Raw genomic sequence first — 19903 nt, 5'->3', positions numbered from 1 at the left:
CATACAAGAATCTTTCTCTAATGTAATCTCTCCCAGTGTGGGATACAAGCATCTATAGGAATGCCCATATGCATCTTTCCAATCCTACAGATGTGAGAGTTCAAACTACATAGGAGTGCCCATACGCATCTTCCCTATCCTATGAGTTGAAATCTCAATTACTCAACTGACCTCATATCTTCTTCAACACTGCTCATCAGATAAGTGTAGCCTCGACTGGATATACATCATGAACTACAAATTACAGTACGCAACTGCTCAACTCACCGGCTTCTTGAGCTTCCTGTCATATTCTATACACGCGCGAAACACAATAACATACCTTGATATAGTGTAGCGCCAGTGCATCAAGAATTATGCATCTAACCAATCAAATNAAGTTACTTCATGCCCTTTGTCACAAATTTTACTGATGCTGAGAAGATTGTGTTTGAATCCTTCAACATACAAGACATCAAGGGATTTCACCTTCCCATGGTTCAAACTTATGGACCCCTTTCCTGTAATTCTGGCACCATTGTTGTTGCCAAACTTCACGGATCCACCTTCAAAGTCATGTAATTGTTCAAACCTTTCCTTATCTCCTGTCATGTGGCTTGAGCAACCACTATCAAGAATCCATGGATTAGAGTCTCCTTGAGCCTTAAAAGCTCTATGAATAACAAATGCTGCTGCATCTTCTTCATCTTCTACTCTATCTCTCTTAACCCAAACTTTCTTGACAGATTTAGATTTCTTTGCTTTCTTCTGTCTTGAGAATTGTCTCTCCATCTCATCATCTTCTGTGTTTCTGAAAACTCTCTGCTTAATTCTGTTTTTCTGTCTTTGTGGGGGAAACACAGTTCTACAATTCCTTGCAATATGTCCAAGGTTGTTGCATCTGTAACATTCAACTGTTTCCTCCATAAGGGGTGCAAAAGGATTTCTATCCACATAACTCCTTGGACCAATGTTGAACTTGCAATCTGAGATCTTGTGTCCAAAAGTGTTGCATTTGTAACAATAACCTTGAAAGGTGTGCCTCTGCATCACAGGTTCCATCTGCCATCTGTAAGGAGCTCTGAAGTTGTCAAATGCTCTAGGCCTCTGTTGAGGACCTTGACTGTATCCATAGCTCTCTGCTCTCCTGCTTGGCCTTGCCAACTGTGGTTGTCTAGCATGGTTAGTCTTATGGAATATAGATGGATTTCCTCTTCTAGTTGGACCAGTTTGCACTTTATCTTTTTGTACTGCTCTCTTGACATTGCCAGCAGTAGTAACATGTGCCTTTCCTCTTTGAGCATTCCTATCATTGACTTTGATAGGATTATGTACTGTTCCCTTACCATTTGCCTTGGTATTTTTGGAAGACTCCCCAACAAATCCAAGTCCAAATTTGATGTGAGTCGATCTTTGAGCATTGATAATGTCATTGAGCTTCTTACTGCTAGGATGCTCTTTTGGAGTAGAGTCCTCTTCAACATCTTCATTTTCTAAGACTTCTCTTTCAATCTCAGTTCTCCCATATTCTTCAACCTTAGCCTTTAATACGGCTAGCTCATCTGCATAACCATCAAATTGTGCAAGAATCTCATATTGCTCCTCTAGTTGTGCTTTCAAAGCCACTTTCTCTAACTCAAGAGTATTGCAGTCAATGGTCTTCTGTGAGAGTTGATACTCAAGGTCATCTAAGGTCTTCCTTGACTCATTGGCTTGATCTCTCAACTCAAGAACTAATTGTTCTTGCCCCTTAAGGTCTTGAGTGACCTTTTTCACTTTCTTCCTTTCTCTTTTAAGCTCTCTAAGGGCAACTGTGAGTTCAGCCTCTAGATGTGATTTTTCATCTTCCTCTTCTTCTTCTGTAAAATCTTCCTTATTAGAAGAATCTTCTTTGTTTTCTTCCATATCTATTGAGACCATGAACATAGCCTCATTATCTTCATCATTAGATGATTCTTCAGACTCTTCATCAGATGTGTCACTGCATTTCTTAGAAACCAAACTTTTCTTCTTGTCCTTGCCTTTCTTGTATCTGTTTGAAAAGAATTTCTTCTTTCCCTTGAAATGAATTTTCTTTTCACTTTCATCTTCATCACTTTCTATTTTTCCTTGGTTAGGACACTTGGCTGCAAAATGTCCAACCCTTCCACAGTTGAAGCATTTGAAAGGCAACTTGTCTTTATATTTTCCTGTTCCCCTTTTCAACTTTCTGGTGAAATGAGCTGTAACTTCATCTTCACTCTCATCAGTATCCTCCACATACTGCTTCTTCTTCTTCTCATTAATTTTCAAGTTTTTCATTGCCTTGAAAGCAGCTTGTTTGTCAGTGGACTTGCCCTTTTTCCATCTCATTTCAAGAGCTGTGAAAGTGCCATGCACTTGATCAAGAGTGATAGTGTCTAGGTCCTTTGCCTCTTCAATAGCTGACACCTTGGAGTCATACTTGGGCAACAAAGATCTCAGGATTTTTTGACAAACAACTGAATCTTCTAGATTGGCTCCCAGACCCCTAATGGAGTTGACCACTTCATTTACCCTGGTCATATAGGTGTCAATATTTTCTCCTTCTTGCATTAGTAGACTTTCAAACTGGCCTCTGAAGGTCTGAAGCTTTGCTTTCCTTATCTTTTCATCTCCTTCATAAATGTTCTTTAGTCTTCCCCAGATATCCTTGGCTGAGTCACAATCCATTACCTTAGCCATCACACTTTTATCCAATGCTGAGAATATTGCATTCACAGCCTTCTGATTGTAACAATAAGCCTTTTTAGCTTCACTGTCAACCGGACCTCCTTCAGGCTCTGTGTATCCATTCAGAACTGATACCCAAACATCATAACCTAGTGAACCTAGGTACGACTGCATTCTCCTCTTCCACAAGATAAAATCAGATCCATCAAACTTTGGTGCATGTCCTGAATAACCTTCACCTGCCATACTGTCACTGCCGCTGCCTCTGGATCACTCAGTTGTTGATCAAACTATCACTGAGTATCGGCTCTGATACCAATTGTTGTAACCCGGCAGTCATTGAGAGGGGGGTGAATCAGTGAGTTCAATTCCGATACCTAAAAACCTGTCCGATGTCTGGCCAAGAAAAACCTGATGTACCTGTCCCTGTTTGCACACAGTCGTATGCACACTCAGCCTCTCATAGGCACTTCCAAGTATGCACACCCATTCCACATTCCACGCACTTCAATATCGAATGCAAACAACAAACACCCACAACACAGGATTTTTACGAGGTTCGGCAATTTGCCTACATCCCCGGAGTAGTGCCTGTAAAGGCTTCGTACCTACTCAATACACTACTTTTGACTGCACCCACAGTCGGGAGCACCCACACCCAATTTTCTCAAGCCGAAGCTGAGATGGCACTCGTAGTGCCGATACAATGTGTAGCACCCACTACACGGGAGCACCCACTCCCGGTGCTTAGCACCCACTAAGCACACAATAAATAATACAATTAAATTGGGCTTATATCAATGCCCTACAGTCAAGCTCTGCCTAGCATATGCATCCACAACTAGCTAGCATGCTTACAGTTCATCCACAACTAACCTAGCATGTATACATTCATCCACAACTAACCCTAACATACATACATATATGTAATGTAAAATCCAGGGTTAGAGAATCTCACAACCGATTGCCTGGGATGACTGGAAACTTGTACTGACAAGTTTGGTGCTCACACCTTCTCTCTCCTTGGCTTCTTGCTCTTCAAAGCAAACACATCCTTGCTTTCTTCTCTTCTTCCTTGGCTTTGAGTTAATGTACCATTAACACACTTCAACCACCTCTTTTACCTCCTTTAATGGCCTAAGAACATTTATCATCAAGAATGCATGTTCATTCAAGGACCAACAAAGAGGGGGAAGCTTCTCCTACCAAAACCGTAGCTTTCTTTCACTCAAAACCCAATTTTCTTGCTTCCATGGTGTAGGGCTTGAAAAAACGAAGAAGCTGCAACTTGGTTCACCAAAATCCGACTTAAAATGAGGAAGATATGACCTTTTGAAGTTGGAGCAATGAGATAGCCCGAAATGGAATCTTCGTACGGGTGGCGTAGGCTACACCGGCGGCGCTCGCAACAGGGGCGAAATCTGACCGTAGATCTCATATACGAGATCTTATAATCCAAGCCGTCCGATTAAACCAACGGACAACAGATCCAAACCGTTAGATTTGAATCTTGATGACGTCATCATGACGTAGGCGCTGACATCGTCAGAAGTGTTGTCGATCTATGATTGGTTGCTTTTCCGGATTTTAAGGGAACTTGTCTCCCACTCACAAAAGTGAAAATGCATATTGACCGTTGGATCCGAATCTTACATGATGGCTTTAATCCGATTTCATGAGATCATTAAGATCGGAATCCTTTTTATACCTTCCATATACGCGCGAAACACAATAACATACCTTGATATAGTGTAGCGCCAGTGCATCAAGAATTATGCATCTAACCAATCAAATCCCACGCGCAAGCATCTATCTCGTCCATATCACACCAAAATCTCAGCAGCCTTTGGATGGGCATCAAGCCTACGTGGTCGAATCGTGGCCGTCCATTTCACTTCCCTTGACTCATCTTTATTACAATCAAGCCCCTGCCTCCATATGTTTCAGTGCTTAAAGACCCCTTGCAACTCAGACCTTCAAAATCTTTAAATTACACAAAAGCCCTTCAAATTTCAAAATTAAATTCCGAAAAACCCACCCAACACCGAGAGCAACTGATGGATTTTCGGTTTGGATTTTCGAACCGACTTTACGGAAACGCTTATAACTTTTTCATACGATATCCGATCGAGATGAAACGAAGTGCGTTGGAATCGTAACTGGATGCTCTACGACTTTTCAGAAGACTCAATCATCTGAATCATCCATGTAAAAAGACCAAAATGCCCCTACACCTTTCCAATGACATATCTTTCTCATACGGAATCGGAATGCGATGAAATCAGAACCGTTGGAAAGATTGTATTTTTTTCGTATTGTTACATGTAGAACGCTTCCTTTAAAAAATTCATCTTCAATGCCGAAACTGCCCTTGACTGCCATAAATGCCGTAACTTCTTCATACGGTATCGGAATGTGACGAAATCAAATGCACTGGACTAGGAAAATTACAATCTATATTTTTCATGAAGAACCGATCTTCCAAAAATATCATTTTCATTTCCGAAAATGCCCTCGATCGTAAATAGGCCAATTTTGCCAGTTTTGACCCAGAAACCCGCACCACCTATTAATGATGTATTAAACCACTCCATGCATACCAAGCTGCTCTGTTATCTCATCGGTGACACTGGATACTGCCATGTCATCATTTTCATCCACGTCACCCAAACTGGCCACGTCATCACCGCCACGTGGCCGAGTTGCCAACAAGGACAACCATAAAACAACAACAGTTTTATCAAACGCTTTTTGCTCCGTTTCTGCTGTTTCTGGAAATAGAAACGGCAGAAACGCGTTTCTTGAAACGTTATCAAACGGGCCCTTAAACTCCATTGCATTCATATATTTAAACTCCGTTTGGGAGTTAGGATTAGTTTAGTCACAAATGAAATGCTTCCATATCACATTTGCTCCAAAATTTCATGACCAACAGCACCCACATCGTATCAGGCTCATTTTTGCATTAATTGAAATTGTGAAATCCGCAAGTCAATTAAACCTTTAATCTAGTAGGAGTTGGTGGAGTTGGTGGAAAAATGCAAGGAGGAGAGAGAGTGTCTGGCGATTTGGGAAGGGATTTAGCCGATGAAGAAGAAGGTGATGGAGGTGCTAGGGAATCTCCTGGTTGAGGTCCAGAGGTTCTGGTCTCTAATGGTTTATCGGAGGTGGTGATGAATAAAAGATCATATGCAATGGTAGTGGAAAACTCTTCATGGCCTGCGATTGATTCGCTCCCTGATCCAATCCAGGCAGGGAACCTCCGACGTATAGTCATTTCCCAACAAGACTATGAATCCAAAAGGCAAAACTTTCGTTTTGTACTGATAGGGAGAGTGAACTTCCACCTAATTTCACTTGATGCTTTGAGAGAGGAGGCACGTGTCAATTGGAAACTCAGTAAAGGTGTGACCATGCATCCCCTTGGGAAAGGTTTTGTAATCTTTCAATTTTAATGTGAAGGCGACAAGTCTGCAGTATGGAGGAGGAGTCCATTACGAGTAGGAGATCAGGTTATCCGATTCCAACACTGGAAGCCTGACTTCAATATCCATGAGAAGCAGACATTCACAAAACTTTGCAAGGGCAGTGGGTCTCCCTATGGCTTTAGACCGTAGGACAAGGGAAGGTCTTCTAGGGTACTTTGCAAGGGTGCTTGTTGAAATTGATATATCGGAGTCGGCTGTGAGGATTGACAAAGTTCAGGTCGAAAGATTAGAACCAGGTACTGCTACGGTATTTGGTTTTCCTCAAAAGGTGGTGTACGAAGACAATGTTGAGCGATGTGGGTACTACAGGCTATTGGGCCATCAAGTATCAGTTTGTAGATTGAAGAAAGTAGAGGACGTGAAGCAATCTGCCAAGGACAATGCAGCATTAGTCCCAGAGGCGGTGTTCGTGGAAGATGGAGTCAACCCGGAAAGGGTTAACTCGGTGGTGGAGTTACCATGTTTAAGTGGAGATTTTATTAATGCAAATCAAGACAATCCCAATTTAGGGAAACATCATGATTTGGTGGAAGGTGGAAATCTCCAAGTAATTTTGGAAGCTCCTTTAATTACTCCAAATGAAATTGAAAAAAAGGCTGTCACGGTGGTCAATGAAGAAGATTTTGAATTATTGAAATTCAAAATTAAGTAGAGAAAGATCTCCAAGACCCATTGGATAATTCATTAGATAATGGGTCGGATTTGGGTTTAGAATATGGATCCTCTGATGGGGACCCACTTCCTCCCTGCCCGCCCGTTGAAGTCACAGACCATGGTGTGATGAACGGGTCTAAGAGTGAAGTTCAGGGACCTGATCTTAGACTCTCTACCCGTCAAAGAAGAGGGCTTGTGGTGGCTGGTCGTGGTCGTTCAGGTGGTAACCAGATGGGGCGGCAGCCTCTTCCTCCGGCGGAGTCTCTTTTGGAGCATATTGACCCCTCAATTTCTGCTCTAAACTCAAGGGGCCTTCTCTCAATCACGCATTCAGACATGAGTGTTGTGGATAGGGAAGCTCTGTTGAGGGAGAAAGAAAATGGAGGGAAGGCGGCGTCTGTAAAGCAAAAGAAGAAGGGTGGTGGTCAGAATAAAAAGTCTGACAAGCGTTCGACAGCAAATTAGTGATCCATGAGGGTCTTTTTCTGGAATATTCGTGGAGTGAGGAAGGTTGCTGGTAAAAGGGCCTTACGAATGTTTGTGAAGGAGATTTTCTCAGATATTTTATGCTTGGTTGAACCTATGGTTCAAGTGAGTAGATTTCCCGCTCTGTTTTTCAATAAGTTGGGCTATTCTTTTGATTTTATTCACAATAATAGGCAGAATAAGGTTCCAAATTTGTGGATTATTTGGAAGTGTGGGATAGCTCTTCCAATTGTTAAAGCAATGTCGGAACAACATATTTCAGTGGAGTGTGACTGGCCTAGTAGCAAGGTCGGCCTATCTTTTGTTCATGCGAGTTCTTTCAAACTAGTTCGTCGCCATTTTATGGTTGGAGTTGGAATCGCAGGTTTCATCTGCGATCCCATGGTCTCTTCTTGGAGATTTTAATGCAACCTTGCTTTCCAATGAAAAACGGGGGCCAAGAACCTTTAATCTTGGTTCTGCTGCGGAATTCCAGGCGATGATAGATGCTTGTTTGTTATTACCAATTTCATCTACTGGAAAAAAATTTACCTGGACAAACAATAGGAGAAGAGGACATGTGGCAGCAGTGTTGGATCGTAGCTTTTGTAATGAAAAATGGGTAGATTTTTTCAGAAATGTTACGTAGCGTGTCTTGTTGAGTTCGGTATCAGATCATGCTCCGTTGCTTGTAATTTCTGATATTGTCTCAAAGTCGAATAACATTCCATTCAGGTTCCATGGATTTTGGATGGAAAATGAAAATTTTCTTCCAGTGGTTGATGAGGCGTGGAAGATGCAGATAAAGGGTGACCATATATATGTTTTATCTAAAAACCTGAAGAGAGTAAAGGGGGTGTTAAAAGTATGGGCTCATGATTCCTTTCCAAATATTAATATGGAGTTAGAGTAGGCAATGAAGGTTTTAAAATCGATCCAAGACTCAATTGAAGAATCAGGTATGTCTGATGATCTTTTCAATAAAGAGGATGATGCTAAAACGGCCTTGTTGATTGCTAGTCGTAGACACGAGGCTCTTTGGGCTGAGAAGGCGAAACTGAGATGGATGAAAAATGGGGACTGCAACTCCAAGCTTTTTCATCTCTCTGTGAAGATGAGGAGGGCGAGAAATCAAATTTCTGCTTTAAAGAGGGAGGATGGGTCTTGGGTCTTGGGTCTTGGATCAAAGGGGAATTGTTGAGTATATTGCCTCTTTCTTCGAGAAGTTTCATGAACCAACCAGTATTATAGAGCATCATGATCTTCTGGATTGTATCCCCAAAATTCTGTCCAATGAAGATGTGGCTAGTCTAGAAGCGACTCCTAGCAGAGAAGAAATCAAAAAAGCAGTGTGGGACATGGATCCTGATAGTTCTCTTGGTCCTGATGGATTTCCAGGAAAATTCTTTAGGAAATGTTGGGAGATAGTGGAGACGGACTTTGGTAAGGCAGTTGTTTATTTCTTTCAAATGGGATACTTGCCCAAAGGAATAAATAATTGTTTTATTTCCTTAATTCCAAAATCTGAAGGTGCTTCCTCTCTGAATAAATTTAGGCTAATATGCATGGGTAATTTTTTCTGTAAGGTTCTATCTAAAATTATGTCCTCCAGGCTTATGCCTCTTTTGCCGGATTGGTCTCAGATGAGCAGGGTGCATTCCAGAAGGGTAAGATTATTTCTTCCAATATTAGTCTGGCCTCGAAGCTGGAAAATCTTATGCATTCTGCTATGAGGGGTGGGGGCATGGGATTGAAATTGGACGTGCAGAAGGCATATGACTCCTTATCATGGAAATTCCTTTTTGCCACATTGATAAAGTTTGGTCTCTCGGACAAATGGATCTCTTGGATCCAGCTTCTTTTAAGCTCTTCCACGTTATTTGTTTTAGTGAATGGAGGGCCAGAGGGTTTTTTCCCAGTGGGCAAAGGTCTGAGACAAGGAGATCCTATTTCTCCATTCTTATTAATTTTGGCAGAGGAGGTGTTCTGCAGAGGTTTGAAGTTGCTAGTAATGGATGGGAAGTTGAAGTCTCTCCCGGGACCTCGAGGTGTGTCCATTTCCTCTCATTTATTTTTTTCAGATGATATATTTATTTTTATGAATGTTTCTGCAAAATATGTGAAGAATTTACAAGATTTCCTAAAAAAATATCAAGCTTTTTCAGGACAGAATTTCAATCTGGATAAAAGTAGCTTGTCTTTTGCGAAGGTGGCACCCCACAGGAAACAATATATTTCTTCTCTGTTAGGTATAAAATCAGAGAGGCTTCCGACGAAGTATCTAGGCGTGGAAATTTTCAAGGGAAGAGTGAGAGGATCTCATCTATTACCTTTGCTAGATAAGATAAAAAAATAAGCTAGCTAGATGAAAGGGTAAGCTGCTCTTAATGGCGGGAAGAGTGGAGTTGGTGCGATCTGTGATCTCTAGTATTCCTGTACATAACTTTGCAGTATATTGGTGGCCGGACCATTCTATTAAATTGGTGGAACGGTGGATGAGTAATTTTATCTGGTCAGGTGATATGGAGGTCACAAAGAGAATAGTGGTGAACTGGGACGATGTCTGCAAACCAAAACAGGAAGGGGGGTTAGGCATTCGCAAACTGCGAGATGTAAATTTTGCCTGTCTAGCAAAGTTGACTTGGCAGATTAAGCATGAGGAGTCCTCTATGAGTAAGTTCTTCCGGGGTCGCTTTCTAAAAGCAGACGGATCTCTAAAATCTAGCCATATCTCCTCTTTCATTTGGCTAGGGATAAAGAAAGTCTGGAATTTTGTGACTTTAAATGAGCAGTGGATAGTAGATAATGGGCAAAAAATTGATTTCTGGAAGGGCAGGTGGTTGGATCATCTCTCCATTGAAGAAATGTTTCTGAATGATGGAGGTCACAGTGGGAATTTAAAGGCAAAAGTCTGCGATTTTATCCATAATTTTATATGGGAATTTCCTCAGATAGCATCTAACTTCATGAAAAATATTACAAATAAAGCAAAATTGATATATATTTCAGGCATGGAGGATGAATGTCATTGGCACCCTTCTTCAGCTGGAGTTTTTTCCATAAAGTCAGCCTGGGAAGCCTGTAGAAGAAGCTCGCCTAAGGTGAGCTGGTCATCTTTGGTGTGGAAGTCCTCTATTCAACCGAGCCAAGCAGTTTTTGGATGGAGATTGATTAGAAATAAACTTGCTTTAGATGTGAATGTGAAAAGGAGGGGTGTCTCTCTGCCCTCAAAGTGCAGTTTTTGTGGTAAGTCGGAGGAGTCTAAAAATCATTTATTTTATGAGTGTAGCTTTGCTAGCTCTATATGGTCTCGGTTCTGTCAATGCTTTGGTGTGTTGAGACCAGCTTTTTCTGATGAATCTCATCTGATTTCTTAGTGGAAACTCCAAGCAAAATCAGTGTCATTGAAAGGGGTGTGGAATAAGGGGTTTGTGTTAATCCCTTTTTTTATTTGGATGGAAAGAAATTCCAGGCGGTATGAAGAAGTCTCTTCTTCTGAGCAGATTTGCTTTTTGAAAATAAAAAATGAAATTCGCTCTCAGACACTAGCCCATTCTGGGGTGGCTGTTTCAATTGAAGATTTGATGTGCGCTAGAAGGTTGGGATATTCAGGGGTTCAACACCGGCAAAAGGAATTATTTGAAATTTTTTGGTGTACTCCTCCAACAGGATGGGTCAAATTAAATTCTGATGGCTGTTCGTTGGGCAATCCGGGAAAAGCAGGTGGGGGAGGTCTTCTGTGCAATGAGAAGGCTGAAGTGTTATATAATTACAGAGAGTTCCTTTAAATTGGCACAAATTTTGAGGCAGAATTCCAGGCTATTATCGCAGGAATTGAAGCTGCAAACCGATTGGGGGTGCAAAGTTTATGGATTGAATGTGACTCAGTCGCGGTGGTTCGTCTTTTGCAGAAAAAGAAAATTCCTTAGAAATTTCGGCAAAGGTGGATTAACTGCTTACCCTACCTTGAAAGGGTGGAGTGGAAGATCACGCACTGCTTTCGTGAAGCAAATTCTGTAGCGGATTTCTCGGCAAAGTCTTTCGCTCGCTTTGAAACCTCTTTACCAGTGACATCTTGGCCGGCCTTGGTAAAAATGGACCTAGACATGGATGCCTCGGGTCGTCCGAGATATAGACTGTTATAGCCCTCTAATTTAGTCTTCAACTCATTGTGGAGGAGAGTTGGTTGATGGTTTTTTCTGTTAATGGCAATGCTGAAGGTGGATTAAATCCGTCTCCGCTTTTCTCAGTTTAATTGTCGATATTTTGCTTGGGTATTTTATCCCTCTTGTATTATATTCTTATCTTCTTTTTTAATACAAATGATATTTTAACGGGAAAAAAAAAAAAAAAAAAAACCTTTGATCTAGTCATCTAAAATCCATGATAGACATGTGATTTAGACTTTTGTAATTAAAATGTGACTATTGATTAAATAGATTAACAAATTATCTAATGGATGATGGGTTACAACCCCAACACCCCTTCCCCACATTCAAAGCAAGAAAAAAATAATAATAAAATAAGGTTATCAAAGATTTTGACATGTATGTAGAAGCATGGAAAGTGATTGAGCAATGAATTTAAAGTTTTATAAATTACAAAAAATTCATTTCATTGTAATGGAATGAAATAGCATTCATGTACGTTTGTCACTTCTTTTTAGATTTCTATCCTAGATATGAGGTGGGATGAAGATGAGAACTTGGAGGTGCTCGAACTGGTGACCTCGAGGTCATGTGGGTTTTTACACATCACCCTTGAAGCTTAAAGTCATTTTGAAAGCATTTTCTTATAGGTTTCTTGTTAAAACTTGACTTGTAAGGAAGGTGCAAGGTCCTCTATCACTTTCATCAAGATATTAGACTATCATTTCACAAAGGATATGGAATGTAGGAGCATCTCCAATGCTAGTACATGTGTAAGGACCCCTAGAAAGAGAGAGGAGCTGATAGATGATAATAGTCTGCTCATTATGATCAATGAAGTTCATTATGCGTTAGGATCTTGGTATCATTAACCCTTTGTAAGAAGGTCTCATGTGAATGTAACCATTGGATGTAGGAAGTTATTTTGAAATTGATTACATATCAAAATTTTAGGACTCCAATATGTTGTTATCTGACCTACCTTTCCTTGCATTCTTTTTTGTGTTTCCAATGGTATAGAATAAGTCTTTTTTTTAACAAAGTTTTCAACTTAGAGTATTTGCCATATGGCTCCATTTGATTTCAAAATGAAATTAAACGGTAGGGAAGTAAATTTTTCAAACGTAGAATAGAAATTTTGTGATTATTACTCCACATGATTATATTACTAACTTCAAATCATTCAATATTTGGCTGTAAAAATTACTCTACTTTACATTTAAATATTTAAATCCCTTGAGTTCGAAAAGTAAAATAAAAAATACATCTTAGAAAACATCATTACTAAATACGGTATAAAATTTAAGTCATAGTTTATACAATCAAAGTGGATAATTATCAAACATCTCAATTTCGTTTGTTAGAGTATATCTTGGGTGTTGTATCTTTCTCTATATTGTATCTCTATAATCTGTTACTTTTTTCTTATTTTCCTTTTTAATATATATGACCTTTTGGAAAGAAGAAAAGAAATAACGTTCATTTTTTTTTTTTTGGTAAGAATAACCTTCAACTTCTACTATTTAGGTAAGGGAATACGAGCCATAACTTTCCATAGTCGAATGAAAGGCTCTAAAACTCAACAACGGTCATTGGGATCGGTCAAGGTCAATATCGTTCTAGTACCGATTTGAATTGACTAGAATCAGACTATATTGGATAGGTCTATTGCTGTTTTTTTGGTTAAAAATCAGTTTTTATTACGATTTTACGCTTGGAACATATATGTGTATCAGGATTGAAAATGTTAGGAACAGGGATTGTTCAAAGTCAATTCCATTCCGATCCAACCAATACTAACCGTTCCATTCCAATTTTTAGAACCATGGTCGAATGCACAAAGTCCACATTATTGGATTATGCTTTTTAATATTATCTTGTAAGTTAACTATTGTGATTATTTTAGTAAGTTTTCAATTGGTTTATGTACATTGTTAAAAAGAAATAAAAAAAAAAATACAAAATACAAAATTGAAACAAAAATGAAAAGACATTTTGTGTCAAAAATCAGAATTTTCGTTTTTGTGTTAAATTGGAATGCAACTCAAATATTGGTAACATGGTAATCATGTTCCAACATTTCTCGTTTATTGTTTTTCTTTTTTACCCGGTTCTTTTCAAGAAAATAGAAAAATGAACCATGGACACCAAATGAAAGATTCCATTTTCTAATTCTCGTAAAAACAAAAAAACGCCTGAAATATTTTTTTGGATGACTATCAAACGCAGCCAAAGTGAATGTTGAAGCTGAGGAGGCAAATCAAGACCATAGATGCGGGATTTTTTTTCCAAGGAAACTGACCCTTGAACCAATCCAAATCCTCAAAGAGGAATCTTGCAGGTAAATATGATCTAACATGTCTTTTTGAGCAAATTGTTGATATAAACCGAGTTAGTTTTCAAAAACTCTGAACGGTTTGAGCGTCTCTGGCTCCTGTTAATTTGTTCAATGATTTCAGTGGTTTTCAATTTCATCATTCTGTTTATGAAAACTCCAAACAATTCTTGTCGTTGATGGACTTCCTATTCTTTTCACCTTGCATTTGATGATTTCAGCGGTTTTTCATTTGGCGGTTTTGCTATGCTCTGGTGAAAACGATTTAAAATCAAAGAGATCACTTCTTTGACTTTTGGTTTTTTACAATCTCAATCAAAGAGGGGCATTCTTAGACACCTCCTTTCAATGATGAGTACCTCCCAAGGTTGAGGACTATGGATTTGTTGACCCCCCAATTTTCATATTAATAAGCAAAATATCCAAACCATGTGAAAAATGGCTTTTGAATCATTCAATCTGGACACGCGGAGCCTGAAATATAGACATCTGAAGGTTCCAAGACCAACCCTAGATGAGCCTGATCCAACCCAGTTGAAAAGGAACTAACCCGGTTCATTTAGATCATTCAACATATTAGTTATCTTCAACATGAATTTTGTGTCCATCATATCCAACACCTAGGGTTGCATGCCCCAAGTCGTCCCAACTGTTGGATGGATGGGAGGTAAATGATTGGCATCGGAGAGAATCTTTCTCCATCCCATCTATACTTCATCCCATATAAGATGAGAAAAGTTTTCACACATCAAGAAAAGGCTCTAGTGATTGCTTGACTGCAGAGTATGATCATAAAACTCTCAGCACAATGAAAACCAGACACTATTTAGGCTGCACTTGGTAGCATTCCAAAAAAATGTTTCTGGAGTTTTTTGGTTCTATGGGAACTAAAAAACGGAATAAAACGTTTGGTGCATTTATGGTGTGTTTCGATTTTTTTTTTTTAACAGAAAGTGAAAGAAACAAAAAAAACAGGAATTGACAGAACAACAAAAGGTAGTTCCGTCGTTCCAGTTTCGTTCCAAAAAAATAAACGACATTTTAACACAGAAAGTGAAATTTTCATTTTCGACACGAAATGTTTCCAGAAACGTTACCAAACGCTAATGCATATCCCATTTGGGTTCTTCTTCATTGGAAATGATACAAAAATGCAAAACTCAGGTGAGGCTTCATCTTGAAAGTGAATTGATATTCATGTATTTGTCAGTACAACAATGGTTCCAATCTTGCAGTTTCAAGTAACAACCTCATCTCTCCTGAATCAACTCACATTTTTTTATTGATTTCAAAAATTTAATACCTTCAAATATGCAAGGGAATAGGAGAAAAAATATGTCAAAAGAAAGAATAAAATTACAAAGTAAATTTTAAGTTTTCTTCAATGTCTTGTATTCAACATGAGCCATGAGGTATGGAAAGTAAGCTATCCAGCAAACAGTGATATCTTTAATCATCGCGTACTTTAAAAAAGGTGTAGGACAAGATTATGTTATTAATTCCATCCATTTTAGGATCTGTCTCAAACTCAGGGTCAATGTAGAAGAACACCTGCAAATTGGGCAAAAATTACATCAACAATCACAAAAATGAAGTTATTCTCTTAAAAAATGGACATAGGAACCGGTTATTACTGGCATATCAATCTGCTCCCCTGGAAGAAGTCGCTGCTCCTCAAAGCAAAAGCACTGTATTTTATTGAAGTATATTGCAGCCTGCATGGAGTGTAAATTAGATCATTCAACATCTTAATTAAGTATCAAAAACCTGGCATAATTCATATCCATTAATATAATACAATTCTGTGTGATGTTTCAACTTGAACTCTGTGCCCATCATATCCTATAGTTGCGGCCAAGCAATTCAAGATAACCTTAAATTCTGCTAACATACATCTTTACTTTTTTCCCTAAAAACCCTGAAAGAACAATTGCTATACCAGAAAGTTAAGAGCTACCAACAGCAACTGTGTCATTGAAGGGGCTAGGCAGACACAAAATCCTTGGTGAAGAGTGACAGAAAACCAGAAAATTTATAGGATCTACAATTAAGATGGGACATTCAATTAATGGCCTAACAGCGTTCAGTGCACATATATATTTTATGAGTAACTCTCAAATTTAGTGGCTGGTTAATGTACAACAAACATGACTTTTTAGGGATAAAACAATTACGGAATTTTATAAAGTTAGGACTCTTAAAATGAAAATTTTGTCCACCGCATTCTTTATTATAAACAATTATAGCCCCTCAAGATATGAAATCTCAAATGGATAGCCTAAAATCCCTAATACCACCCAATTCTTCCTTGATTACACTTGTCATGCCATTTGCCTCCTGCTATTTAGCTTGCACCTTAACTAAACCATTTGAAGGGTTTTCTTCATGGCTTCATAATCTGCCAAGAACTCTTACATTTTTAACCCATCTGATCCAAAACATCCTGTATCATTGTACACAAGCCTCTTTGCCTTATCTTCACCTGAACTGAACTGAACAGGATTAGCTGTATATGTCAGCACAAATGAACCAGTTCAAGTTTCTAACATGGTATCTCAATTCCCCCGTATTAATTCTTTCTCATATTTGGAAATCTTAGCATCCTCTCGTTAGGATACTTGAATGTGCCTGAAAATAATCAATTTTGTTTTCTGATACACCATCCAATTCAATAATAGAACACTCAATCCTTGCTGTCGTGTCCTATATATCCAGGATCACTTCTAATTTTATTAGCATAGCTACCAAATTATAGGAAGGGGGCATGGGAATAAAAGACAAACAAAATGTGTAGAACACAAGAACAACACAATGTGAAAATTCACAAAAACCTAAATATTGAACTTCAGAAGAACAAACATAATATGTTTTGACATTTTCCCCCTCATTTATTCAACAATAAACAATTCAGGTTATCATTGAGGACACTGTTCGGGAATGAAAACCAAAGCATTTTTCCAAACAAAGACAGAAGTTGAATAGGGTTGGAACTATTCATTCCAGGATGGGGAAAAAAATCCGAATAAATTTATTATTCTAGATACAAATCTAGCTCACCTAAATGGTCTGATGTAATAGAGAAAAAGTGGCTTATAAGAAATAGAGAAGAAATAAGTGATTAAGTGCCCTTCACAATTCATTTATTGCCCTAGAAAAAATCAAGTTCACAAAATTTTCTTTTCCGGAGAAAAATTGTGGATGAAACATTGGAAAGCATACAAAATCATTGAACGCCTCACTCTGCAAGTTTGCAGACACTAATTTATGTTGGATCTTAAGATTATTTGGCAGAGGCCCAGATGTAGGGGTGGCAAAAGTTTGGACAAATCTGGGTCCAGGTCAAAAAGTTTGTCAGGTCTACACATAATCGTCTGACCTGGACCAGGTCTGAAACTGGATTCCAAACAAGTAGATATGACCATATATCAGAAATCAGGGTTCTCCATATCTGACCCGGTTTCTCTGGATGTATTATATTTACTACAAAATGCATGTTTGTTGATAATGATTGAGAGTACAATTAAGGGTAAAACTTGCTCTGAAGATTTGCAATCAAAACATAATAGATAGACTTCTTACTAACTATTGCCAAACCTAAACCTGACCCAGTTTTAAATCGGGATGAGACACTCTTATCAAAACCTGGATTTTGAATAACATATTCTTGTCAGGACCCAACTCTGAGTAAAATCAGTCGAATATTTGCAATTTCTGCGGCAAAAGACCCCTTCCACAGTAGCATGGTGCCACTGCCATAGTTCAAGGTTTTTCCAATATTTTGCAGAATATTTCGGTGTCAACAAATGTAGAAACAAAACCTGGATGATACACAAAGATTGCAGATTTTGAGTCGAAATTTCGCTGAAACAGCGAATGCCTAAATGTATCATTCTGACAGAAATGACACATTCTTAGTATAAGATATATGGTTCTGAACTAAATGGGTCGCTGGATTCGCCTCTAACAACCTTGCAAACCTGGTTTTTGTGTTTTTTTGCCAAATTACTCTCAGACAAGCATGGAACGTGTTGTTGGACAACATGATTGAATTATGTGCATTCTAGTACTAAATTTTGTGTAGGATAGGCCATATTAGAGAATGTATACAACAGCGTATAGTACCAACCTAGGGTCCGAAGTAGTAATTTTGTTTCCCCGAAGGGTTCCTCTATGTTTAGGAGGTCTGAAATAGGGTTCCTACAACTTTCAAGACCTAATTTGGACAGTTAGGTCTCGAAGCCCTCACTAGAAATCAACCGCTGAAATCTTCCAAGTGTCGACCAAAATTTTGCAGTTTTGATAAGTATTTCGGTTTAGGTTCAAAACCGAAACATGGAACAATGCTTTTGTTTGTACAGATAGAGAACCATTTCTACAGGTTGAAGTAGTAAGAGGTTGGGCAGGAGAGGGGATTAAATCCCATTTTCATCTTGCCACTTGTAAAAATGAAGACTGTATGTGTAAGTCAATCGATATCTGTTCTCAGTACTAGAGATTTTCTATTGAAAGGAACTCAATGGTGTGTAGAGGATGGTAAAGAAATTCCTTCTTGGATTGACTAGGGCATTTTCCTAAAACCCTGAGGCTATCTTTACCTCCAAGGCATAAAGCCTTAATAGACCACCATACCCAAATGGAGAGCATTCCTTGCAATTTAACAATGTGCAGGACCACATCTAGTGGGGTCCCAGACTCCAGAACCACATGGGTCAATTCATAGTCAAAAAGGAAACTTGGCTCCACTCGCCAAAACACACTTTGATTACCATCAATTGACTGTACCCCAAGGATAAAAAAAGAGATCGTCTGATAACATCCAAAAAAGCGCTACCATCTAAAGCTCCCCTCAAGGCACTAGGAAAGCATATTCTGAGGCCTGTAAAGTTTGTGGATTGATGAGAACAACTGAACATATTCACTCCACTGCTTGAAGCCTCCTGGCAGACGGTCCACACCAATTGTTGGTAAAGAAAGTTCCCCATCTTCCCCCCCCCCCCAAAAAAACCCTTTTCTAATAAGTAGTTCCCCTTTCGATTTCCAAAAGCTTTATTGGAAGCTGGGACGCAAGAAAAAACTGAACATTTTGACGAGGTATGTAACACTCGGTGGGATGTATTGTGTAAATAAAATATATCCATCTTTGTGTGCTGGACTCTTGATGGAGTAGCCTTAGGGAGAAGAGGGAAAATCGCACAAAAGGGGGAAGGGGGATCACACACCACACACAAATTCACTACTCTAAAAATTAAACATTGAGTTATGTAAGCATATAAAGGGAAAATAAAAGACTACTCCTACTTAGACTTTAATACTGAAATAAACTCCTACTTAGACTCCAAATATAAACCTACTTCTCTACCTCCTACTAACTACTACCAGCCCTTGTTGCATCAAAAACCTGGGCTGGACCGGTTCTTCTTGGCCCTTGGCTTCCACAATCAGTCCTACTGGTCCAACCAGGTAAGTGCAACTGTATCTACATCAGCTCTCCCCTTCTGAAAAGAACTCGACTCCGTTGAGTTTGGATGAGGTCCAAGAATGCCGTCAAAGTCGATGCACTTGATGAGAAAAGTACCAACTGTCTTCTTAAGCTTGAGAGGGGGAAGATCCTTTGCTGAAAGAAACTTCATCTCGAGGCCACTATGCTGAAAAGTGTATGTATTCTCATATCCACAGTGCTTGGCTTTCTTGTCGAACAACCATGGGCGACCCAGTAGAATGTGACAAACTTTAGAGGGAGAACATCACATTGAACTTGATCGATCAGTCCACCAATGGAATACGTGAGCAAACACCTTTCATGAATTTTCAAGTTATTGTTGTTCACCCATCCAACCTTGTAGGGATTCGGATGAGGCTCAATTTTCAGACTCAACTTGCGAACAACATCTTCAGCAATAACATTGGTACAAATGCCGAGGTCAATCATAATATTACACAAACTATCATTGTATCACACCCTGGTTTGAAAGATACTATTACGGCGCCAATCGTCCTCCTCAGGAATCGTCTGTGCAGTCAAAAGAGGACGGATCAAATAGAACGGTCAAGGCTCACCATCACTATTATCATCATTAATCTCATTAGGATCATGATCATATTCAGCCTCCAAATTTATTGTTCTTGTTTTCGGTTGCTCTTCT

The 19903-nt window shown here is 39.1% G+C and overlaps 2 protein-coding genes across 3 annotated transcripts in view; one reads left to right on the top strand and one right to left on the bottom strand.

The window, feature by feature from the left end:
- Positions 1 to 8193: 8193 nt before the first annotated feature.
- Positions 8194 to 11065, top strand: LOC122069718. Its single transcript, XM_042633782.1, has 5 exons — positions 8194 to 8438; positions 8521 to 8725; positions 8890 to 9325; positions 9729 to 9950; positions 10947 to 11065. Exons 1-5 carry the CDS (start codon positions 8194 to 8196, stop codon positions 11063 to 11065), a joined length of 1227 nt encoding a protein of 408 aa, XP_042489716.1.
- Positions 11066 to 14931: 3866 nt separating this feature from the next.
- The window catches only part of LOC122069725 (cytochrome c oxidase assembly protein COX11, mitochondrial), a 12353-nt gene continuing 7381 nt past the window's right edge, over positions 14932 to 19903 (bottom strand). For both annotated transcript variants that reach the window (XM_042633790.1, XM_042633789.1), the window contains 2 exons: positions 15395 to 15475; positions 14932 to 15311 (listed from right to left, as the gene is read on the bottom strand). In XM_042633790.1, coding sequence (XP_042489724.1) covers positions 15210 to 15311; positions 15395 to 15475 — 183 coding nt within the window. In that variant the 3' untranslated portion in view covers positions 14932 to 15209. The remainder of the gene's footprint in view (positions 15312 to 15394; positions 15476 to 19903) is intronic.

Source organism: Macadamia integrifolia, unplaced genomic scaffold (genome assembly GCF_013358625.1).
Source record: "Macadamia integrifolia cultivar HAES 741 unplaced genomic scaffold, SCU_Mint_v3 scaffold690, whole genome shotgun sequence".
Classification (NCBI taxonomy): Eukaryota; Viridiplantae; Streptophyta; class Magnoliopsida; order Proteales; family Proteaceae; genus Macadamia; species Macadamia integrifolia.
The sequence above is the reverse complement of the archived record's forward strand: the minus strand, read 5'-3'. Positions and strand labels throughout refer to the sequence as shown.